General features: G+C 42.1%; 1 protein-coding gene across 1 annotated transcript; it reads left to right on the top strand.

Moving 5' to 3' along the window:
* The first annotated feature begins 3234 nt into the window (after window positions 1-3234).
* Window positions 3235-23562, top strand: CALM2 (calmodulin 2). Its single transcript, XM_033144920.1, has 6 exons — window positions 3235-3397; window positions 11563-11593; window positions 18553-18696; window positions 19747-19853; window positions 21382-21517; window positions 22929-23562. The coding sequence occupies exons 1-6, from the start codon at window positions 3395-3397 to the stop codon at window positions 22955-22957; spliced, it is 450 nt and encodes a 149-aa protein (XP_033000811.1). The 5' UTR covers window positions 3235-3394; the 3' UTR covers window positions 22958-23562.
* The last annotated feature ends 1807 nt before the right edge of the window (window positions 23563-25369 follow it).

The following is a 25369-nucleotide window of genomic DNA, read 5'->3' as shown; positions in this document are numbered from 1 at the left end:
GACAGATGTTGTGAGTTATTGTTCATGTGGGAAATGAAACAATACCATGTTTCCACAAAATCACTGTCAACACCAGTGCTACTTAAAGCAGTGGCTCGCAGACCAGCGGCTGCCAGTCCCTGGAGACTACACCACAGCCCAGGTTGAGTGTGATGCTCAAACGTGGTCCCTGACACATTGGGGTGGGGTGGGGTGGGGTGGAACTGCTGGTCCCACACATCAGATAGTTTGAGAAGCACTGCTCTACACCTTTAGTCCCTCTTATTTATTTTGAATTTACCTGCTATAAATCTTCGCCAAATGTATCCATGGCACCCAATCAGTGAGATATCTTCACCATGTTTCCACTAAAGCCCAATGGTCTGCCTGGCTGCTCCCATAAAAAATAAGAGCACGCCTTTGTAAGTTAACTCCCCACTTCCGTCCTTAAGAATAGAGGGCAACTTTAATTGTGGTTCACAGCGTACAGTGAGACCCATAATTTGTAATGCATTCAGAGCCATCGTTTCATATAGGGGAAGCCAGGGGTGAGGGAACTTTTTCCAGCCCAGGGCCCACATTCCGTTCATGGGCAACCTTCCAAGGGCAACATTTCAGTGGTGGATGTGGCAAGATACACATCACTGTCCATCCTGGCAAGCAAAATAGACGGTCACTGTTACATTCTAGGCAGGTGAAATCACTAGGGGGCATAGAGGAAGGTCAGTGAGGGGTGTGGCTTGGGCAGAGTCCCAAGGGCTTTGGGGGCCACATTCAGACCTTTAGGCCTGGGGTTCTCCATCCCTGGAATAGACTTTAATAGGTTTTGTAGTACGTTCAGATACCTTAAACAAAGTTTTTCAGCCAAAGGGACACTATATAATAATAATAATAATAATAATAATAATAATAATAATAATAATTTATTTCATTTATATACGTACTGCCCCACACCTTTAACAGGCCATAGATAATTTAATGGCCAAAGACTTGGGCAAAGAGGAAAGTTTTTGTCATTAAAAAAAGTTTTTATTTGGTTTCCAGAGGAATAGCAGAGTCCCATGGCAGCTTAATGACTGACCAATTTATCGTGACAAACTTTTGTGGGCTGGTTCTTTTTATGTGCTTCACATTTCTAAGAATAATGCCTAAAGAGCAGCAGAATTACAAGAATTATAAACATTAGCAAACGCACTAGTGTTTCCTTAAAGGACGCCAGGTTATTATACTCAGATACATCACCCTGGGTCCTGACATCAATATAATTTGATGTGTCTCGAATAAAACACGCAAACACCTCTCTTGCTTCGCACACAACAAATCTTGGAAATTTAAAAGGCAGCTCTCTAAAGGCATTTTTCCCTGAATGCAGATAACATCAGGTTTAACCTTCCTCCCCATATATATGCCTCAACTCTTGCCCATGCACTATTAAACTGCGCATTCCTAACAAAAAGTCACAACCCCTTTATTCCTACACCCCTGACTTTCCTGGGATTTCATAAACCCAAACCGAAGATGGATCACCGAGACCGATTTTTCAGCTGCCTTTTAGGCTTGGAAACTGTGCACTCTAGCAGAAAGGGCAAAGAGAAACAGAATATTACTCTAGTTCCCTTCCTTGCTGCACAACACCCCTCGCCACCTCTCGATTAGGGGAAGGCACCTGATGGTCTAGAGCCGAGTAACCCTCGCGATTCTGCCAAGAGCTGCGTTGCCACCCACTTTACATCGACGCCCTCCCTGTACGTTGGGCGGTCGTGCTTAGTTTCCTACCCCCGTTGCATCAAACTGGCTCCCTCTGTCCCTTCGCATTGCTCAAAAGCACGTGAGCCGCCACATCGCACACGTCCGCTACACACTGCAATTGCAGCAGCAGCAGCAGCTACATACCCCGAACTTCTGACATCGCAATGCAAGGAATACATGTAACAAGGAATACATGGCCTCCTTGGAAAACAGCCGATATCCTAGGAATCTAGCCGATATCCTGGGAATCAGCCGGCGTCAGGAAGGCGCTTCCCCGCTCTGAAGGACAGCTGATCTGCAGCAGATTAAGGGGGCGAATCGCCCCGCAAACTCTCCCCAATCAGCGCCTTTACTGTCGCATCCGAGAACCAAGGCAAATTAAAAACTCGCTCAAGCATTCTAGTCCTCAGCGATTTGTCCGGGTTTCCCACGGCCCAACCCCGTCCGAAGTTAAAAGTTTGCTTTCCCATCCACGGTGGTCTCCACCCTGCGTTCTTTCCTGCACCACCATCCCGCCACATTGCCCATGCATGTTAAGCCCCACGGTGCAGAGGTCACCGAATTTGCAAGCGTGCTTAAGGGAGCTGGGCGGGTTGTAGGTTTGCCAGGCGACTCCTTTTGCGCCCCTGCAGTTGATCCGGCTCGGAAACGCCTTTTGCTTTTTCATTCATTCATTCATTATTATTGTTATTATTATTAATTATTATTTATTATTCTTATTTTTTTATTCTTATTCTTATTCTTATTCTTATTCTTATTCTTATTCTTATTCTTATTATTGCGAGGAGGTTGTTTGCACCCCCCTCGCAGCCTTGGCTCTTTCAACACAGCCCTGCTGACATCTCTCTCTCTCTCTCTCTCTCTCCAAGAAAGCTTATCCCGCTTTTCCCTCTCAGTCCCGGAACTTTCCATATACAGGAGGCGCACATACACAGGCATCCTGGCACTCGGGCGCTCACCAGCGCCAGCACCGGCTTCCCTCAAGACTCTGAGCGGCTCCAGCCTCTTCCTAGGGACGCGCTCGCCCTTTCCCGCCCATAACCCCCGTTCCCACTGTCTGACTCCTTCGCAGGGGGCGCTTCGCTCCACAGCTCAGACTGTGCATGCCCGAGTGACGCATTGCAGGTACGAAGCCACCAATCAGCGGAATCCGTCGGTCACTACCGCACTCGCACGTTTTGTCTTCCTCCGCGCAACGAAAAAGTCCCTCCTTTTCAAATTTATTTTTTTTTTAAAAAAAAACAACAACGACGACTTGTTTCTTGTTTATCCTTGTTTGTTTCTCGTCGAGTAGGGACGACGGACAGCATCGTGGCGGTGTGGGGAGGAAGGAAAGGGATAGACAGCCGCAGCGACGGTTGGTAACGGCTGCTTGAGGGCGTGGGGCCGGATCTTGTTTGGCCCCGCGCCGCGGCTTCTCTATGGTGATTTGGAAACGGAAGGGAGATAGGGCGGGTTAGGAGCGCGGAGGGATCGGGAGAGCGGTGAGGTGGTTTATGAGGCGCTGCCGGCAAGCGCGCTGTGCCCAGTCTGAGGAGAGCCGCTGAGCAGTTAAGGTAGCAGGAGCGGAGGAGACGACTGACAGCGCGCCACTCCCGCCTACCGCGCTTAGCGAGGCTGCCTTCGTTTTCAGCGTTAGCTGCTGCCAAGCCCGGGCCGAGCCACCATGGTTAGCAAACGAACGAGCGGGGAAAGGCGGTTTGCGTTTTAACTCGGATTGGCGGTTGGGCCGCGCGCAATCCGCGCCTTTTTAACCTGAGGCTGATGTGAGGTGGGGGGAGAGGACATCCGCCTCCCGGGGGGCTGTGGGAAGGCGCGGGCGCGTGGGAGGTGGTTCGTTTCCCTTCCATTCCGCGCGTGTGTGTATCTCAACGTTCCTCGGCTGGATTCAAAATTCAAACCACCGGCGACAGTTGTTTTCGGCGCCATGCTGCTTTTCTCTCCCTCGCGTTCTGGACGAGGGAGAGATATGCATATGCACACCTACATAGTCGGCGGCAGTTTTCTGCCTAGTCGAGGGATTTTTGTTTAGGGGAAGAATGGCTGAGAAGGCAGGCGCAGGCGGCAGTTGGCTGCAGGGGCGCGCGCGTGTGTTTATGTGGGGCGGGGTGGGTGCAACAGCGTCGTTATAGCAACCGAGATGTCACCGCCGCCCCTTCCTTGGCAGCCCTCGGCTTGGGGGTGGGGAAGCAGCTGCTGGAATCCAGAACCGCGATCGCTGATCTATCTCGCTCCCACCCCCTAAAAAAATTAAGGCTTGAAGGCGTATTTGGGGAGAAAATCGGTGCATGCGAAACGGCGTGTTGTCGGGGAGGGGGGCGGCTGCAAGAGGGAGAAGTTGCGGCGTGCTGCTGCTGCTGCTGCTTGATGCATTGCAATATCGCACCTGGAGGGGTGGGGGATGCAGGGGGTATCCAAAAGGGTTGCGCGTGGTCGCCGGCTTTGCTCGTCCTCAAGGGTAAGGGTGGGGGGAAGAGAGCTGTAAGAGCAGATCGACCTTCGCATGAGAACATGCAATCTGCAAAAGCCCAGACACTTGGAGTTGCATGATGTTTGTGCAAGGAGCGGGGCGGGGAGGGTAGAATGAGGCAGACGGTGCAGTGGCTCCCCCACCCCTGTGCTGGTAGCTAAAGAGTGCAGTCCTTGTAACCTCTGAGATACAGTAATATAAACCGTTCGCTGTTCTTGTGTATCCTTTTAAAAAGTAAAGGGCTTTTTCCTGTTGATGGCTACTGTCGAGCTGTCACGTTATTAAGTAAAACTTGGCAGGGTTATACCGAGTTGTCATGCACTGGAATAAAGGCACTTATTTGGAAGGAGACTTAAGGCAATCAATCTGAGGGTCTGCTTGAACTATCCAGCAGCATAATGCAGAGGCTGGTGCTGCAGTTTTCCCTCTAGGCGTAAACCCTTGTGAAGAGAGCAGCTTCCTTGTCTAATGGCAACTGTGACTCCCGCTGGGAGCGCAGCAACGATATGTAAAAGGGAAAAAAATCTTTCCATGCTAATTTTGCAGTAAGATCTTAAAGGCATTAGTGAGAAAGCTGGGTATGATTTGATACTCCTAGTGTTTTGCAAAGCAAGAATGTGCTGTGTGAAGGAGATGGCTGCAGACCTCTGGCTTGGCAGTCATGGGTTTATTTTCACTTCCTATTGAAGGAATTGCTTAGGTGAGCTCAGTTAATACCTTTTCACTCAAGTGTAGTTGAATGATTTGTTTTGACACTAAGGCTGTATGCAGATGTATTCATCAAGGGAAACTAGCTTTTCAGTGGCCATAAAAGTAGAAGTTCATATACCAAGGGATAATTTTAGATATTCAAAGCTATCAAGATTCCAGTTAGTGCTAGTATTCTGGGAACCTCATCTACAAGATGAGCATATTTAAAAGTTTTCCATTACCCTGTGAGAGGCTTAATATTGACCATCTTCTAAATACTTTTCCATTCCTTAAATATATTGGGTGCAGTGCATGTCTCACAAACATAGTGACCTACCTGAGAGAAATTGTGCATTGCTTTAGATTTGAAGAGTAGATGTAAACTATTTTGTAAGTGTTCTGCAACATGTTTAATTTGGGTATGTCAGCCTCAGCAGCTGTCTCTTAAGCAGCCAACCCTGGACTATTAGGAAGTTGTGCCTGGAATATGAATATACTGAAGGCTGGAAAAATCCAAGATGCCAGATCACAAACACTCCAAAAAAATAAAAAATGTTGACACCTAGGAATATAAACTTAACGTTGGCTGGCCACTTGAGAACCAGATACTGGCCTAGATGGAACACTGGCCTAATTCCACAGACCCTTTGCATTCTTTAAAGGCTTCTGTTTTGAGGCATTGGAAATTTTTTAGTGCCTACCTATGATACTTTGTATTCCCAGGTACTGTTGCTCAAGCAATGTAATGTGGGTAAATGGTCAAACGAGTAAAAAATTATTGGAGAAAATGAACCACTTTGAGGGAGGATCTTATCCAAAACTCGGGCTTTCTTCCTGGCGTCCTCCTTTTTGGAGCTCCTCTTGCATATATCTGTTGATAGCCGTGTTGTTAGTATAGGTGTTGGGTTCAAAGCCTTCCAACAAGCAATATAGGAGCCCCTTCTCTATTGCCAAATATTTTCTTCCACAGTATTCCAACGTGGGACCCTTCACATAAGGATTACTGGTCACTATTTTCCCCTCTGTCTTCAGTGGAGTTTGTCTTAAAGCGTTCCCCCCCCCCATCTACAACCACAGGAATAGCCCTTGGTTCCTTTCTTCAAAGCTTGTCCGAAGCCTGTTGCTCACAACCTTCTACACTTTAAAAGTTTTTTGGGTGAAATTAGGGATGTCGTGGGGAGAGATGGGTTTTACCAGGAGAGCTAGAAGCTATCATTATTAATTATTAAATTTGTATACTGCCCTTCACCAGTAGAACAAAACAATAATCCCTCTCCCACAAACACATTTAAAAGGGTATGGGATGTTAGTCAGCCAAAAGCCTGGTTGAAGAGGAACATTTGCACCAGGTGCCTAAAAGTATATAATGAAAGCCTCCCTGGAGAGAGAATTTCACATAAAGTTACTGCAGAAAAGGCCCCTTCTTGTGTTGCCACCCTCCTAACCTCTCATTGAGGAGGCACAGAAATAAGGGCCCCAGGATGGTTGAAGGGTCTGTGTAGCTGTAGCATTGCAGCTGAGCCTGCACTGAAGCTTATTAGTATTTATTTCCTTACAGCATAAGTTAAGATGCTTGTAGATGTGAATGGCAGGTAGTAGTGACACTCCAAAATTCCATTCATACAATGATGTTTAGGTCAGATTGTTGTTTCTCTTGATAGAGCTACTACAGAATATTATAACTGGTAATTTTTAATGAAAGTACATGATCAATGCAGTGTATTAGTAGTACTGCCAACACCAAACTCTGATGTGGTGATGACCTGTTTTGAATGTGGGCCCCTCATTAATCCTAGCTTGCATGAAGGGATCCACTTTCATCTTGCATAGGCCTACCTCATATTTGAACTTGCTCACTTTACCTTGGCACGATGGAGTGCTAGTTTACACCAACACATCATGATACCTTCCCTTAGTTTCTCTGTTATAATCTGAATTTCTCACACAACTTCCCCACAATACCATGTTTTTTAGCCTTGGATTACTTCATCCTGTAAGAAATGTTTCCTCTTTCTTTGCCACAAGTATATACCTAGACTCTGACTAGATGTATTCTATAAATGCAACACATATTAGCTATGTGTGCAATTGGCTCGCACTCTTTCCAGGAAATGTATGAATTGCAAAACTAGAAATTTTACCTCAAAGTCAATTTATTTATACTGGTTCTTCCTCCCACTCCAGTAATTTAAATCAATCCACCTTGCTTCATGGAGCAGGTCTAGCTCTGAAACGGGTGAACAGGGTCCTTGATCATATGCAGAATGTACAGCTTGCACCAGTGACTCACCACAGTCTGTTCAACTTACTGAAGCAAATCTTCTTGCCATACAAAGTTGCAGTACACTTCAAATGTTGCACAATGCAGCTCTTTGGCGAATAAGGGGTTATAGTATATGCCTGAAATAACCTCATCCCCCAAGCCCTGCTCATGTAAAATTGTGGGTAAGGATGAAATACCTGATCCACCTCTCTCCACCCCACCTGACATACATTTATTCAGAAATACACTTGATTCCTTTGAACCTGATGAACACGCTCCATTTGTAATCAAGATCCAATAAGCGAGTTAATGAAACAATTTGAGAGTGGGGAAATAGCCAAAACATGGGCTTGACTTTAATTCTGGGCTACTCAGTCTTGCTGTTTTCACTGTCTCAGTGAATCAGTTTCCTGAGGGGGAAGTGAGCAGCAAGTTCACAAGACTCCTGCTAAATGTTTTTTTAGCCATAGTATTCATGGTAACCAAGTGTGGCGCTTCTTGCAGGCTTCACTTCACCTATAGCTACCCCAGCATCCTTTACTTCCATTCAATAAGTTTAGCTATATGTGTATGGCCATTTAGACAGTATATAAAAATAGATGGTGTTATGCTCAAACTCATAAAGCAGAAGTGAAGGGTGTGAAGCAAACTGAGAAAGCCTCTTCCACCACACACACTCTTACCTAACTTGAGGCCACAGAGAGAGTTAGGATCTTGGTTTATAAAACGAAAGTCTTATTTTGTAGAAATAGATACTGAGGTGCACCTTAGGTCTGGTATCTTCAAATGGAATGCAGTCCACTACAGGGTTATGAAGTGCAGGCCTTTGTAGCTTGTGATTTGAAAGCCATCTAGAAGGAAGCTTACCAGCAACATACAGTGATGCACCAAGGCTTCAAATATATTTGTGCCAGAACAGTTAAGTCCTATCCTTCAGTATCATGTCACCTTTCTCTTTGGTAACTAAACTATAAGAAGCTTGAGTATGGGGAAGGCAGTTCATGTCATTCCACTTTGGTTCATATGTCTGTACAAGGAACTCCCTATTTGTGCGGTGATTGCGTTCTAGGCATTTGCGTGTGTCAGCAGAGCACGCATAACTCTACCCTTTTTCAAGTCCAAAATGACCTATGTGTCCGTCAATTAAATATGCACAAAATGGTCACTGCCTGTAACTGGAAATTTAGTATATTTAGTTGGAGATTGGGGGACTTGCAACTTAACCTGAAAATAATTGAATCTGGGAATTTAAAAGTGAAGATTACTGGAAAATGTGACAGATTTGAACATTAATTTCTATTGTACCCAGAGAAACAGTTCAGGTGGCCTGCTGGTGAAGGATTGGTTGAATGGTTCTGTGGTAGGTTGGACTATGGTTTTGTGGCAGACTGGGCTAAAAATCAGTGTTCTGGACCTTCGGGTTTCAGGTGCTGCATTGGGCTACCATCATTCCTAATATTGGCTAAACTGACTGGGGATAATGAGGGTTTGTAATCCAACACCATTTGGTGACCTGAGATTGAAGGGCACTGTGCTAGATGATGCAAACTGAAATGCTTTCATATTATGACTAATCTGATGTAATATAACTTGGCTTCAGGTGGGGTATTTAAAATAAGACAATATAACCAAGCTCTCATTTTGGTTCCAATAAAGAGGTTGTAGATAGTTTTTCCAAGGGAGGTGTGGCATTGGTAACCTCTCATAAATTTTGGGATTCTTTGCAAAATAAGTAATGAAATCATACTTTTGAAAATGTTAGCTTGATTTTATTGATTTCAAGATTCTTACATTTCATTGTATGATACTATTAAGTAGCATTCACCCAATAATATTACTTATTAACACTTTATACTTGCATGCAATTTTCACTAGGCTTTTTTTTTTAATTGAAGACTGATTTGTACGTATAGGGGTTTTTGTATTGTGGAGAATAGCCTTGTCATCTTGCATGCTATAAATTACTGCTATATTTAAAATCTGAAATAAAATTTTAAGGTACTGCTGAGTGCAACTTGAGTTTTTTTTTGGGTGTTATGAAACTGATAAATGCTAAGAGATTTAGTAGAATTTAAAACATTGTTCATATATCTGTTTCTTGGAAGAATTACAGTTCACTCTTGACAATGACAAGCATTTCTCATTTATAGTAACTTTCCATGATGTAAACCATTATGATGCACATCTAAGATGTGTTTTTTCTATAATACCATCATTACTCTTAATGTTGAAAATTAAGTTTGCATTGAGGAAAATATATTTGCACCTGAAAGAAGCAGGATGTGGTTAAGATGTTTAAAATCCTGCTAGCATTTTGCTGTGGTTTCTGTGAACATGTTGGACTTGAATCACATGGGAACTTTTGATGCAACCTGTAGCATACAAGTATAGCTCAGTTTATGCTGTAGGAAGCGCCATTGGGGTTCTTGACATAACCCAGTAACCTTACTTTTTTCCAAGAAGTGTATATTTTAAAGCATGATATCTTTTGTGCATTATTCCCTACAATAAGTGTTGCATAATCAGCTTGCTTCCCAGTCCAAAGAACATAAATTCCCATTCAGTTTAAATTAGGTCAACAGGTCAACAGGATTGCAAGTTAAGGTGAGGCTCTCCACAGAACTAGGCATATGTGCCCTTGCTCCAGCTGCATATATGGCAGGTACTTCATAATATCTGAAAGGATTATTCTATGCCTCAGATGAATATTGTGCCAGAGCTCCAGGGCAATTGAAAACTGCTCTTAGTGCCAGGGAACACATAGTACTGTGGATGTACAGTCTCTATAGCATTATGACAAGTAATTGGCTTGGCCTCTAGTTCCAGTCATATCAAATGAATCCTTGATGCACAATTTAGTTTAAATAGTGTTCTGGATAAGTGACGTCATCAGATTTGTGAAATTTACTGGGTGCAATATTGGATATCAATCTTTAGTTTTCCATTATTACGATTCACTTTGATCATGCCCAACACAAAGCCGCTTCCGCACTGTGCTGTTTGTTTGTTTTGCATTATTTAATTTGAGGTAGAATATCGCTTGAGCAAACTGCCATCTGGCTTAGTTTCCCTGCTGCACCCAAGCAGTTGGCTGCTACGTAAGGGTAAAAGATGAGAGTTCAACCTGTCCCAGCTGTCAGCCAGAAAAAAACATCTGATGCAGATAACTCCTCTTCATAAAAACTGCAGCAGTATGAGAAGGGCATGCAGGACCCTCCCCCATCACTTTGCAGCAGACCCATTCTTTATTGAAAGGCAGTGCCCAGATTGAACATAGAGATGTAAAATTTCTGGAAATTTTGAAGCTCGGAAAAAAATCTGGGTTTTTTCAGGGGGGAAATGGAAATTTTCGGAAAAATTGAAAAAAATACTACATTAGCACTTCTTTTTTCTTTTCCAGATTGAAAGTCATTCTGTTACTTGAGAAACAAAAAATATAACTATGGACAATTTTAATGGGCATAAAATTATCACAACTAGCATATTAAAAATATAGTGTATCCAAACAATTGTTACAAACAGAATTTACTTTTAAAATATTTATTTGTATTTGTAACAAATGGAGCAACAATCTCCTGAACTGTTTACTAGTTAATGTGGAAGCAAAAAACTCCACAAAACAATTTTTTAAAATCCAGAAGTAGCAATTATTCATATTTCCTCTCCACAGTATTTAAAAAAAAAACATCCTCATAAAAAGAACTGAAGAAGGAAGAGGGACTAAGTTTCAGTGATTGGGCATGAAATTTAATCAGAATCATTTTCTGAGCTGTAATTAAGTATATACTTTCAGGCCCTTTTTGTTGCTCTATATTTTCTTCCATTCCTTTGAGGCCTAGGAACAGAACCAGTGCATACCATACCACACGCCTGCAAAAACAAAACTGAAACCTTTTTCTTTTCTGGTGACAACAGCACCTCCTAAAGGAAGAAATGTATCTTGTTCTTGCATTGGAGAGTTCAGTTTGTAACCTAGGACTTGCTTGTCCTCACAGAAATTAGAATAATCTGATACCATACATTTTTTTTTAGAAATTATTTATAAAATATTTGAACCCCTTAAAGTATTTTATTCATCATGTTAAAATAAAACATTCCATAATTATTTTTTATTTCAATTTTTCCAATTTTTTAAAAAACAAAGGCTTCAGGGGAAAAAACAGGTTTTTTTCCGGGGGGGGGGGGGGGGTTCCGGGCCTTCACATCTCTAATTGAACCCAAGTAGACTTAATGTCCATTTAGAATTTTTTTCTGATTCTGGCATTCTCAAAATGATTCCTGGCCAAGCTTTATGTCGAAGTCGTAATTACCGCAGATACTCTAGAAATAGCAGTGTTTTTAGCAACAGGCAAATCTGTAAGTAGGATGTCAATTTCCAAGGTACTAATTTAATTTTCCTTTATCTTTATAGGCTGATCAACTGACAGAAGAGCAGATTGCAGGTGAGATTCTAAATATGCACTACTTTTGATCATGGTGATATAAAGCTTAAATAGTTTTCAATTGATGTGCAACTTTGTAGTTATCAAAAGTAGCTGTGATCAGTACCCCTAATTTTATTATATAACTAAGAACTAACTACACATGACTTCCCTGACATTCATAACACACAGGATAGAACTGTTGCATTGCCTATTTGTTAACCTGCATATTTTAAAATACTTGCTTTTCTTGCTGTAACAAATTGGCATGTGTGCACTTCTGTACTACGAGTACACATTTACAAGCTTTCTCTCCTTGTGCAGCAAGTTATACAATCTGGATTCATACTGACTCCTCCCTCCTTTGTTGCTATTAACCAAATAAGATTAAAAAAAGATATTAGTATTTTTGGTTTGGGGGATTGATTCTGTGTGTGTGAATATTTAGATTTTTGTACTTCAGATCATTAATATTTGTCAAGTGGTAAAACTTTGTGTAAGGTTCGCGTGATGGTGCCTCACAAGTAACGGAGCAGGAGCCCAAACAGTCTTTTGCAGTTTTATTGTGCAAACTATTTACGGTGCAGAGCTACAAAAAGCATGTCTGTCTCAGTTGCTGGCAGAATCTGGGAGTGGCCCCTTCCGGCTTCTCTCACAGCATAATAACTTCGGCACCCCAAGTCTCCTACCCTCCTTGCGTTTCACCGCTCTGCGCAACTGGGGTGCCGGAAATGGTGTGCCTCCCTCCTGACCAGCCGGACGAGGTGAGCACAGGGTCTCAGCAACATCCCCAAGCCCTCTCCCCGCCAGGCTCTCTGTTTGTGGCTCCTGGCTAGAAGAGGTGCTGGGGCTCTCAGTGGTATCCCTAAGCCCTCTCCTCGCCAAGCTGGTTCCTTCCCTCTCCTCCCCACTGGTGTGGCGGCTTTCCCCGCTGGAAGAGGTGCTGCTGCTCAATAGGCGTTGGGGCTTTGTGTATGCCAGGTGGCAGTTCCCTGACACTTTGCTTCATTCAAGCCCAAGTTTAATGATCAAGTTCACTTTTTAAATTTTTAAGAGATTCTGTCACAACCCAGTAAGTTGAATAATGTAGTTATTCACGTGTATCTGGTGCACTTAGGTTTAATAGTCTCTTAACATGTATGATGCCAGTTTTTTAATAGTTTGTGAACGGACCAAACTGTGGAAGTCAGCAAACAGTTACATGGTAGCATCAAGAGAAATTGTGTACATGTGTAGTATAAACACTTTGTAGCTGGTCAGAATAAACATTGATTTTGTACAGTTTCCGTTGAACACAAGCATTTAAATAATATTGGTGTAGCTAACATCTGCTGGTTAGTGAATCTAATCAACTGCTACACCATTTGTAGTCTTGGATTGATAGTGTTGAGTGATGTAGTGATTTCATGTTTATCAAATAGCTCATTTTAAAAGTTCTAAAGCATAGCTAACACTATGCTGGTGGAAGGATATTCCCAAAATCCAGGACCTGCATTTATGTGGGACAAGATGGGTAAGCTGCTTTCTATGGTCCAATGCATGTCAGGTCTCTAGAGAAGTGTCTAATGGCAAATGTTGTGATACTTTGTACTGATAATAGAAGAGGTGAACATTGTATGCTACTATTGTTAAGGTGTGTATGAAAGTAGTGTTATTGTTGTATAGATTCCTGTATACAATGGGGGAAAGTGGGCATTTAAGTTTTGGGAATGAGATGCCCTTTATTTAAAGCTGCCCTCTGAATATTTGAATATTACCAAGAGTATAAAACTCAGTTGTCTACTAACCTTATTCTAAAGCAAGTGATCAACAATAAAAAGTAGCAATAAAAATAAAGTGGCAGTTTAAAAAATGTTCTGTGGCTATTGAATATAGAGCAAGTTGCTGATGTAATCTTAAAATCTTAGCAAAACTTTTCATTTATTGTGATTTTAGTAACTTCCCTAAGTGGTTTTAATACAGTAGGCAGAAAGCTTAATCCAGGGCATGTACTAGGTACTCCATACTCGAAAGGTATTTCCTCACCTTCCCTCAGGAATCTACTAGGCCAGCCACTGGATAGAACTAAAGCACTGAGTTAACCAGCCCTTTAAAATTTCATTGCCATTTCTTTGACTCCCGATGTGTAGAGCATTATTTATAAATGGTGTATAGTGTGATTCTGCAAGATGGAAATAAGGGGTAGTTATGAATAGGGATGCAGGTGGTGCTGTGGGTTAAACCACAGAGCCTAGGGCTAGCCGATCAGAAGGTCAGCGGTTCGAATCCCTGCGACGGGGTGAGTTCCCATTGCTTGGTCCCTGCTCCTGCCAACCTAGCAGTTTGAAAGCACGTCAAAGTGCAAGTAGATAAATAGGTACTGCTCTGGCGGGAAGGTAAACGGCGTTTCCGTGTGCTGCTCTGGTTCGCCAGAAGCGGCTTATTCATGCTTGCCACATGACCCGGAAGCTGTATACTGGCTCCCTCGGCCAATAAAGCGAGATGAGCGCCGCAACCCCAGAGTTGTCCGTGAATGGACCTAAGCTGGACTTAATGGTCAGGGGTCCCTTTACCTTTATGAATAGTAAGTGCCTTTGTAATGGGCAAGTTTTTATCCTTCCTTTCCCATCCTTACATTTAAAAAGTATGCTGACAGTTGTAGACTCAGCTTGCTGTATTGGGTTGAATAGACAGCACTTATTCACGCGGTTTGCCACCCATTCTGCACATAGAAAATATACATTTTTTCACATGTTCTAGGCTGAGCCATACTCATATTGAACCTTAAGAAGTGGTGAGTGTTCAGAAGCTAGATAAAGAGCACCATGCAAGTGTTGGTGTGTTTTGTCAAAAGTTACACAACTGAGGTCTAGTGGGAACCAAATCAAGATGTGTCAGGATACTAAACCAGTAAAACATGTTTTTGCATAAAGCATGGGATAAATGGGTCCACTTGTCAGCATATTGATAGAAGGTATACATTATCATAAAGAATAATAAAATAGAGCCAGTGTGGCGTAATGATTAGAGTGTTGGGCTAGGACCTGGGAGAGCAGGGTTCGAATCCCCACTCAGCTGTGAAGCTCCCTAGGTGACCTTGGGCCAGTCACCATCTCTTAGCCTAGCCTACCTCACAAGGTTGTTGTGAGGATGAAATGGGGAGGAGGTGAACCATGTACACCGCCTTGATCCTTGAAAGATAAAGGTGGTATATAAATGTAGTAAATAAAATAACATTTCTTATTAAATAGAATAGTGTGGTATAGGGAAAGTTCTGAGGGATTCATATTATATTCCACATTTCTGATATTTAACTTGTGCTTCAGTGAATAAGTGGTGTTTGTGAACATGAGATTAAAGAGGTGCATAAATGGCAGAGGGGAAAGCAAGTAGAGTATTTAAACATGCACCTCATCTTTTCACACCTAGGTGCCCAAGGTAGCCTGCAGTAGTAAAATATAAAATATAAAAATCCATATTAAAAATACAAATAAAAAACCCAGAGTGGTTTACACAGTGGAAAAACAAATATTAGCAGGTCAAAAGCCTGTATAAACAAAAAGGTCTTCATTTATTGACAAGGTCTATAGGTTTAGGTGGACTACAGTGTGGACTATACAAGTGCCTATGGATAGAATCCAGAGCCTGGACGCTGCTACCATAAAGGCCCTTTCTCATGTCTGTGCTGAACATGCCTTAATTATTGGCTGGACATAGGGATCCTTAAAGTGTTAAAACTTGGGCAGTCTCATGTAGAAGGTGGTCCTTCAGATAAACCGGCCCCTAAGAAGTCATACTTTAAGAAATCATAATCAGCAATTTGAATTGTTTCCAGAAGCACATCAACAGCAGTTATGCATATAAGACGTTTCTAGCAGGGTAGCTGTTTTGGTCTCCTACAGCAAAAACAACAGTCTTTCGAGGTGCCACGTGACTTTTTGTTTTGTTTTGCAAGAACCTTCAACTTGAAAAAAGATTAAAAGTGATTATTTTGGTTACAGCCTAGGTTTAAACTGGCTTCCAAATTCCAGGAAGTAACAGGAGGCATGCATTAGATTTGCTTTTTACAGCAGCCTTAAGATAGAGGCTATGGCATTGTTATCAACTCTTATTTTTTTACATTTTATACTTGTTTTACATTTGTACTTATTTTACATATTTTATTCCACTATGTAAATTAATAAAATATATGTACTTTCCCATATGTGGTTTATCTTTCATTGGCTCTCTTTCCTTGCTTCCTCATACACACAATAATAATAATAATACTAAGAATAATAATAATAATAATAAAAGAAATAGAAATATAACACTACACAAATTATATTCATTTATCCCTATTAAACGTAAACTACATAGAAAAGAAAAAAGGGAAAGAAGAAGAAAAAAGAGAAAAGAAAACATTCATCTCTATGGTTAGACTTCCCATCTTTTCCCGATGAACATTCATTTTCTATATGCGAATGTACTCAACACTGCTATATTATCTTTTATATCGTTTCAAAAACATTCCAAGTTCTAAACTTAGCCATATATATTATACACCTTTTAAAACTCCAGGATCACTCAAAGGCCGCCATAGATTTTATACCGTTTTTGATGTTTTGTAGATACCTTCTATATTTCTCCCATTTTATCACAAAAGCTTGTCTGTTGTTTCCTCTTAATGTATTGGTCAGCTGGGCCATCTCTGCATATTCCTGTAACTTAATTTGCCACTCTTTTATATCTGGAGCATTTTCTCCCTTCCAATTCCGTGCTATCAAATTTCACGCAGCTGCAGTTGCGTATAAGAAGATATCTTTTAATTTCTCTGGGATTTCATTGCCTATAATGCTAAGGAGGAAAGCCTCTGGTTTTTTACAAAAAGATAACCCCACCCCCCAAAAAACCCAGTGTTATCGACTCTTAAGTGGTCAGCACTCAGAAGTAAGAATTGTATGTGACATATCCATTCTTTGCTATATTTCTCCAAGTCCTAAACTAAACCAAGGCAGAACCCAGTGAAATATTTTCCTGGAGTCTTATGGCATCATGGTGTGGGAGGTAGAGGGATTTATATTTTCCTATGGTGGGGGAGGGGAGCTCCCTAATGTAAAAATCCGTAACAGGGATTCAGTCTAACATTTTGTTTAAATCTTTCTCTCTGTGTGTTTACAGGGTTCATGAAATGACATTTATACATGCATCTCCGAAAGTTGTTTAATACGGGGGGGGGGGGATGCTACTAGATGTGTAAACTGGTCTTAACCTTAACATATTTGACTCTTTCCTGGTTAACTGAAAGAAACAAATATCCCTAATGTAAAAACTGAAAAGATACTTTAACTACTGAGAGGAGGGTTTTTTGCCATAAAGCATTGGATAAACTGTTGAAACAAATAAAACAGTAATGAGTGTAGTAGTCTGAGCTAATCTTTCAGTTCAAGCTTGAAACCTGCTTAAATGCTGTCTGAAGGTCATGGAAAAACAGAAAAACATGGAATGAGACTGCTGTATTTGAAGTCATTTAAAGCAGGGAAGGGAAGCTTTTGGCCCTCCAGATGTTGTTGGACTGCAGTTCCCGCCATCCATGACCATGGAACGTGACTGCTAGGGCTGATGTGAGTTGGGAGTTTTAGAAACATCTGGAGGGCAACATACTCCTCTTCACTGTTCCTGCTTTAAAAAAAGTGCAAACCATTTACTGATATTACCACACTAATCTGAATGCAGAAAGATTTTTCATTCTTGGTTGCCAGAACCCACAGTACAAACAGTTTAGCAATGGGGCATCTATCAACACAAAAAAACTTCATTTTCATAGTCAAATTTCCAAGATTGATCAGTTAGTTCCATGAATTTCAAACTGTTTAACAGGTGTGCTATGCCATGGTCATAGCAGTTTGTGATAAACTAGGGTCAACACAGAGGTGAGCCAGTCCAGGATTCTCCTATGGGCAGAAGGATAGGAAGGTGCTGCACATGGAACAGAGAATTAGTGAAATTCTTCCATCCATAGGAGCATCCAGTTCAGAGTTCCATTCCACAACCCTATACAGTCGTACCTTGGAAGTCGAATGGAATCTGTTCCAGAAGTTGGTTCGACTTCCAAAATGTTCAGAAACCAAAGCATGGCTTCTGAATGGCTGCAGGAAGCTGTTCCGGATGTTGCTTTCGAAAACAGGAACACTCACTTTCAGGTTTTGATCGTTCGGGAGCCAATTTGTTTGGGAGCCAAGGTGTTTGAGACCCAAGGTACGACTATCTCATTCTATACAGTGGTACCTCGGGTTACAAATACTTCAGGTTACAGACTCCGCTAACCCGGAAGTAGTACCTCAGGTTAAGAATTTTACCTCAGGATGAGAACAATAATCGTGCACCGGTGGCGCAGCAGCAGTGGGAGGCCCCATTAGCTAAAGTGGTACCTCAGGTTAAGAACGGTTTCAAGTTAAGAACGGACCTCCGGAATGTAACCAGAGGTACCACTGTATATCCATTTTTTCCATATATCTCCCCTTTGAGCAAATTAATACTGATATTCTTTTCCTATAAAAACTTCTGCTCTTATCTCAACAAGATTATCAGCATCTATCCAGCTCTTTCTTTTTCTCAACCTTTTCTATGAGGAAATAATGATTATGGCTTTTCAAGTACAAAAGAATTCAAACAGTTGACTCAACATGCTGTAAATTGGTTGAAAAATTGGCTGATCACTTGTGAAAATCATGGTCTGATCTAGCAGGGCTGCTCTACATTTACATTCTTGGCAAGACTTTGCCACTTGTACACAATGCAGGTCAGCTTGAAAAATAACCCTGGTTTCTGCTCAAGGCAGGTTACATAAGAGTGTTTAGAAAATGTTAGATACCTCAGATCTTGCTGAAACCATATTAGTTTGGACCTGGATGTGCTTTTGTTTCTTTGGATTCATTCATTGTGCTTAATGCTTCTCAATTCCTGTGCAGTTGCACAAGCATATATTTAGTTTTAAGCTGTCTAATCTTTATATCCTATAGAATTCAAGGAAGCCTTTTCGCTATTTGATAAGGATGGAGATGGTACTATAACGACAAAAGAACTGGGGACAGTGATGAGGTCACTTGGGCAGAATCCAACAGAAGCAGAGTTACAGGACATGATCAATGAAGTAGATGCTGATGGTAAGCTTGGTCTAAAATAGTTACCGTATTTTTCGGTCCATTAGGCGCTCCGGACCACAAGACGCACTTGTTTTTTAAGGGGGAAAAACCAGGGAAAAATATTTTCCTGGTTTGCCTCCTATATAAAACACGGAGGGGGGCGCTGGAGGGAAAGCCCCTTCTCCCTTCACAGCGGCTCATCCCCGCTTCCTTAAAGGGACATGGGGACGAGGGGAGAAGGTTTCTCCCCTCCTCCCCATGTCCCTTTAAAGCAACAGGGGATAAGCCTGCTTTTGGCATCGGGGCGCAGGGTGGTGGAGAAAGCAGCAGCATCCCCGCTGTTTCCTCCACCCCCCCCCCCCGTGCCTTGCACCGATCCCAAAAGCCTGCTTTTGGGATTGGCGGGCAGCGCGTGGGGTGGTGGAGGAAATCCTCTACCAACCTCCCTGCCGCCCACCGATCCCAAAAGCAGGCTTCCCGCCGCCTCCCCCCATCCCCCGTCGCGTTCGGCGGGAGGTGGGGGGAGGCAGCAGAGATGTTGGTGGATCGTGCTAGCAGCTCCGTGGACGGAGCTGCTGGCACGATCCACCAACATCCCCTTCTCTTCCCGCCGCCTCCCCCCATCCCCCTTCGCGGGAGGTGGGGGGACGCAACGGAGATGTTGGTGGATCGTGCTAGCAGCTCCGTGAACGGAGCTGCTGGCACGATCCACCAACATCCCCTTCTCTTCCCGCCGCCTCCCCCCATCCCCCGTCGCGTTCGGCGGGAGGTCGGGGGAGGCAGCGGAGATGTTGCTGGATTGTGCTAGCAGCTCCGCTCGCCAAAGGAAGCTTCTTTCGGTGAACGGAGGTGCTGGCATGATCCAGCAACATCGCTGCTGCCTCCCCCCACCTCCTGCCAAACGCGGCAGGGGATGTGGGGAGGCAGCGGGAGCGAAGCCTTCGCTCCATAAGGCGCACAGGGATTTTCCCTTCCTTTTTAGGAGGGAAAAACTGCGTCTTATGGAGCGTAAAATACGGTAAGTCACTACAACACAAATGGCTTTCATTTAACAACCAAATTATCTTACAGGCAATGGCACAATTGACTTCCCTGAATTTTTGACAATGATGGCAAGAAAAATGAAGGATACAGACAGCGAGGAGGAAATTAGAGAAGCATTCCGTGTATTTGATAAGGTATTCAATTAATACACTCGGGAGGGGAAATATCTGAAACTGCAAGTTCAGAGAATTTTCATATTCAGCACCAGTTTTTTAGTTTCAGCTAAGTTGGCATCCGCTCTCTATTTGGCTGGGTTGTTTAACTCAATTAAATTTAGTGCTGAGAAACAGGTCAGATTCTTAATCTCCAGAAGCCCTAATATTTCATACGAATTTAGATGCAACTTGAGGTGTGCTGGTGAGACCATGCTTAAAGTATCATCTTATTTGGTTAACAAATTGGTGTCTACATAAAGCAGGACTTTGGGGCGGTAGCCTCAGAACTGGGGGGGGGGCACTGTCCAGGTGATTTATTTCATAACATTTATATACTGCTTGATTGTAAAAAAATAAATCAAAGTGTCAGTTCTTTAAAACACTTCTTCATACTCTCCTATAAATGCTTTTAGGAGGTTGGTTCCTACTGGTTCTGATAAGTCTGTTGATACATTTTATTGCTTAACCCATTTCATGAGCATTTTGAGAATTTGTTACTATTTAAGATCTTATGTCCAGTTACTTTGTGACATTTCTGAAAAAGATCAAGCCAGGGTTGTAATTTGAAACTAAACCTCTCATATGGGCTCATGAACCTGTCACATACCAGTATGTTCCTTGTGAGAACAAGATGCTGGACCAGATGGGCCTTCGGCCTGATCTAGTCAGCTCTTATATTCTTAACCCATTAACAAATTGGTGTATGTTCGCAGAACAATTCTGAGATATTCCCATTTCCTATTAAGTAGTTCTTGCTGAGGCAGGAAAAGGAAGCCCTCAGATACTGTGACAGCTCCTAAAGAGTAGGCATTCATTCATTCATATCGCTTGTTGTTGTTCAGTCGTGTCCGACTCTTCGTGACCCCATGAACCAGAGCACGCCAGGCACCCCTATCCTCCACTGCCTCCCGCAGTTTGGCCAAACTCATGCCAGTCGCTTCGAGAACATTGTCCAACCATCTCATCCTCTGTTGTCCCCTTCTCCTTGTGCCCTCCATCTTTCCCAACATCAGGGTCTTTTTCAGGGTCTTTTCATATCGCTACTGCCCTGCAAAACCTAGGCTTGGCTATGTTGGAACTAGTTCTCTTTACTCTGTTGTGGAAGTGTAGTGATGCAAACCAAGCAACAATCTAGCTAGTCAGCAACTGGATAATATGACTGGTTTCTGAAATTTAAATGGTATGTTTCTTACAAAACAAAGGTATAAACAATTCCAGGGAGAATTTACGTACTGGCAACACCATTCGTAACTTGAGTGACCTGCATGTTGATTTTAGACCCAAGGTAGTCCGAAATACAGGTGGTGCTATAAATTTTAAGTAGCTCAAAATTTCTGGCCATGTGCACCTCCAGGCAAGGGTGGGATTTGAAGGGGATAGTGGATTAAAAATGGAAGTTATGCTTGATCAAGGCACTTTCTGGCATTTATTTCCTGTTGCATAAGTACTAACTTGCACACACCTGAATATAGCAAAGTTCTACAAGCTACTTGTAAATGTTTTACAGGACGGCAATGGTTATATTAGTGCTGCAGAGCTTCGCCATGTGATGACAAATCTTGGAGAGAAATTAACAGATGAAGAAGTTGACGAGATGATTAGAGAAGCAGATATTGATGGTGATGGTCAAGTAAACTATGAAGGTAAAGTTGATAACTGATTTTCTCATTGACTAATATAGCACAGTTGACTAGCCAGAATACGAAGGAGATTTGTTTCCATGCACATGTTGGGATATTCCATACTTGTATTCTTTGCTGCTGCTTCAGCATTTGCAGCAAAGCTAGTGTGGTTCAGTATGGTCTAACTACCATTCTGCCAGAAACTTAAATATGTTTAATTAATAAATAATGAATAATAAACTTTGCATATGTCTGTACAGTAGGAAAGTGGTCTGTTCTCAGTGTAATGCAGACAGTGACTTTTTATCATAGTACATAGCTGGTAGGTTTGTTCAGAAGTGCCATTGTAGTTTAAGTTGATCACTTATGTAAGAATAAACTCACCAAACAGATATTGCCCTGGGCTTAGAACATGCAGTTGGGCTATTTTATTTAAGGCATTTATATGCTACCCTTCAAAGTACTTATTTCAGGGCATTTTCATTTGCATTATAAAAGCAAAACAAAATAAAATATCATGAACTTCACTCCTAATATTTGAAATACAGCATCCTTCTAATACTTAAAATACAAGCCATTAAAATATTTGTTAGGATAAAAACATGCCTTAACCTGGCACCTAAAAGATAGACATAGTTGGAGCCAGGTGACCTAGGAAACTAATACAGTGTGTCTAATATTTGAAATCTTCATGTGGATTCCTAGATTGATAGCTTTCCAGTTAGGTAGATAAGTTTTGAAAGAAAACTGAGCAATGTGTATTGATGCAAGGAGGGGAGCTACTAGTAGTAATAAGCTGTATTTTAATTGTTGCTTTTAAATGTCTTCCAATGTATTTTGATTATTTTTAGCTAGCTAGTTTTTATTAATGTTGGAAGCTACCTTGAATCCCTGTTTGGGAAAAAGGCAAGATATAAATTCATTTTTTAAAATCCTTATTATCATTTAAGGTATATGAAATTTATCTGCCTAAGTTGTACAGAGCAACCAGTAAGAGTATTTCTGATAAGTAAAAGTAAAGGGACCCCTGACCCTTGGGTCCAGTCGCAGATGACTCTGGGGTTGCGGCACTCATCTCGCTTTACTGGCCGAGGGAGCCAGCATACAGCTTCCGGGTCATGTGGCCAGCATGACTAAGCTGCTTCTGGTGAACCAGAGCAGCACACGGAAACGCCGTTTACCTTCCCGCCAGAGCGGTACCTATTTATCTACTTGGACTTTGACATGCTTTTGAACTGTTAGGTTGGCAGGAGCAGGGACTGAGCAATGGGAGCTCACCCTGTCGCAGGGATTCGAACAGCTGACCTTCTGATCAGCAAGCCCTAGGCTCTGGTTTAGACCACATAGAAGCACTTAATGTAGCAAGTTGATTCTTAATATGAACATTTGCAGAAATATTTGAATAAACATGACTGTCTCTTTTCCTCTACAGAGTTTGTACAAATGATGACAGCAAAGTGAAGACACTGTACAGAATGTGTTAAATTTCTTGTACAAATTGTTTATTTGCCTTTTTCTCTGTTTGTAACTTATCTGTAAAAGGTTTTCCCCTACTGTCAAGAGAATATGCATGTATAGTAACAAACTCATTCCTCCATGTTTTTCCCTTTATCTGTCATCCTGATATTTTGGGGAAATGATCAAAGTAACAGATGTTTGCATGTGGCTTACTCTGGATATTTAAGCCCTTCCACACTTCTAAAGCTAGATGATGTGTTGGTCAAATGAGGGAACATCTAGGTTATGCCTGTTTTAAAATTAGTTCTTTTAGGAAACTTAGCATGTTGTTGAAATGTAGTCTTAACTCTGTGTGGACTATGGACAGTCAACAATATGGAACTTAAAAAGTTTGCACTATTGCAAAACGGGTGTATTATCCAGGTACTCGTACACTATTTTTTGTACTGCTGGTCCCGTACCAGAAGACCTTTTATTCTATGGTTACTATGCTTTTAAAACTTTTGTTCAGCCACTTATTTTCAAAAGAATCTGCTTATGGCACAACTTGCCTCAAATCCATTCCAAGTTGTATATTTGTTTTCCAATAAAAAATTACAATTAACCCATATTGTTCCTATGTCTCTTTAAAATTTTGTATATCTCTTGTCATGTTAATTCTTGATACTTCAGTGGAACTGCAGTTAGACTTAAGAATGTCGGGGAGATGGCCCATTGGAGCTTCCATGTTAGGTATTTGTTGTCTGTAATGCCTCTATCGACACATTAAATCATTGATCTATTCTGTATGGACACACTCAACTGTAAGGGACTGGTTTTGGGGTGTTGCTGGAGCTGGTTCTAAGTTGGGAACTGTGGCAATAGTGGTGTTTTCAATTATACCCACTGCATTAATTTGATGACTCCTGATTGCATTATTGTAAAAAGCTGAAAAGCATTGTACACAATGTTTGATTGAAGAATGGATTGGAAGCTTCAGCCTCTGTAGAGTGCAGCAGCTAATCCGCTGAGAGGTGTGGACAGATGCTTGCATCATTTCTCAAAGCATAAGCACTGACTGCTGGTCTGTTTCTGGGCTCAATTCAAAGTGCTGGCACAAATGGCTTTGAGTACAACTGATTATATCAATTAATGTTTCCTTTCATATGAAGCCTACCTCCTCAGCATTTATTATCTTCCAATGAGGTTCTGCTTCAAATTCTATCACAGGGACACCAGATTAGCCTTTATCAGAAGCATCGCTTTCTGTAGCAGCCCCAGTGCTATGAACTCACTTCTTCTGCAGACAAATAAAAACCTTGTTTCCGACAGCCTTCGGTTCCTGTTTTGCCATACTTGGTGTCTTGCGTATACTATTTATTTTCAGTGTGTTTTTAGTTTGTGCAGTCTGAACTTGGTAAAGCTGCCCTGAAGCTTGAATGCTAAAGTGGTCTAAAATATTTTTAGTTAAATCTTCCTCATTCCACTAGTAAATGGGTGCAAGCCCAAAAACAAGGGTGTGTCTCTCCCCATTCCTGGATGGAGAGATTGCATGTGTTTCAAAATCAAAAGTTCCCTCCTGGTTGAGAGTTTGTACATTGTATCATAATGTCCATAGTGACACTTCATTGTAAATGCTAGTGAGTGAAAGGAGGTACCTAGGACAGGTCTGGCCCTTGCCTCTGTAGTGACTCACTATGAGTCCTCACGTTTTAATACAGGTGTGCGATAGCATCTGAGGATGGTCAGTGAGGCAAAGCATGGCCACATCTTTACAAGGCAGTTTTCCATGATGCACAGAAGTTCCACTCAATACCAACCGTAACGAAACCTAAAAGTCAAAATGCTTGGTGGCCGTCGCACTACTTTTGTGCAACCATCTGATGACACGGTTTGTTACTCCTTTTGGTTTCCATTACTGATCAGTGTGTGCCTCAGGCATATTTCTCTGGCAGCTGAAAGTTGGTGCTTGAGGGTGGGAGATTAAGAGATTTTATATGTCTTCTCTGGCCCCCACCATGTAGCAATAGGAATTCCAAGTTCTGAAGAGAGACATCAAGCCCTGCCTCCATGGGAAAGTGGATGTGTGGGGTATTACAAAAACCCTTAGACTGGGTAAGAGGACATTGGTCATAGCAACAAACTTGATTCCCCACCTGGTACCTGTAATACTTTCCTTGGTGGGGAAGTATCAGTCAGTGCTTATACACTTCAAGCTTATCCATCCAAATCTAGAATAGCAAATGCTCAGTTTGCTTTGCATTTGTTGTCGGGTCCCTAGAGTTTCTGTTGGAAGTCTGTATTTTCTTAGCATTTGTTAGATCTTTTTACAGCATGCAAACCCAGTTCAGGTGCTTGGCTCAGTGTAAAAGAGGTCACACATGATTCCATCACCCCACTGTTGCATGTTGAGAATACCTGACGCGAGAATCTTCC

The sequence above is a fragment of the Lacerta agilis genome, chromosome 3 (assembly GCF_009819535.1).
Source record: "Lacerta agilis isolate rLacAgi1 chromosome 3, rLacAgi1.pri, whole genome shotgun sequence".
In the NCBI taxonomy this organism is placed as follows: domain Eukaryota; kingdom Metazoa; phylum Chordata; class Lepidosauria; order Squamata; family Lacertidae; genus Lacerta; species Lacerta agilis.
Note: the sequence above shows the minus strand (reverse complement) of the source record. Positions and strands in the feature narration are given on the sequence as shown.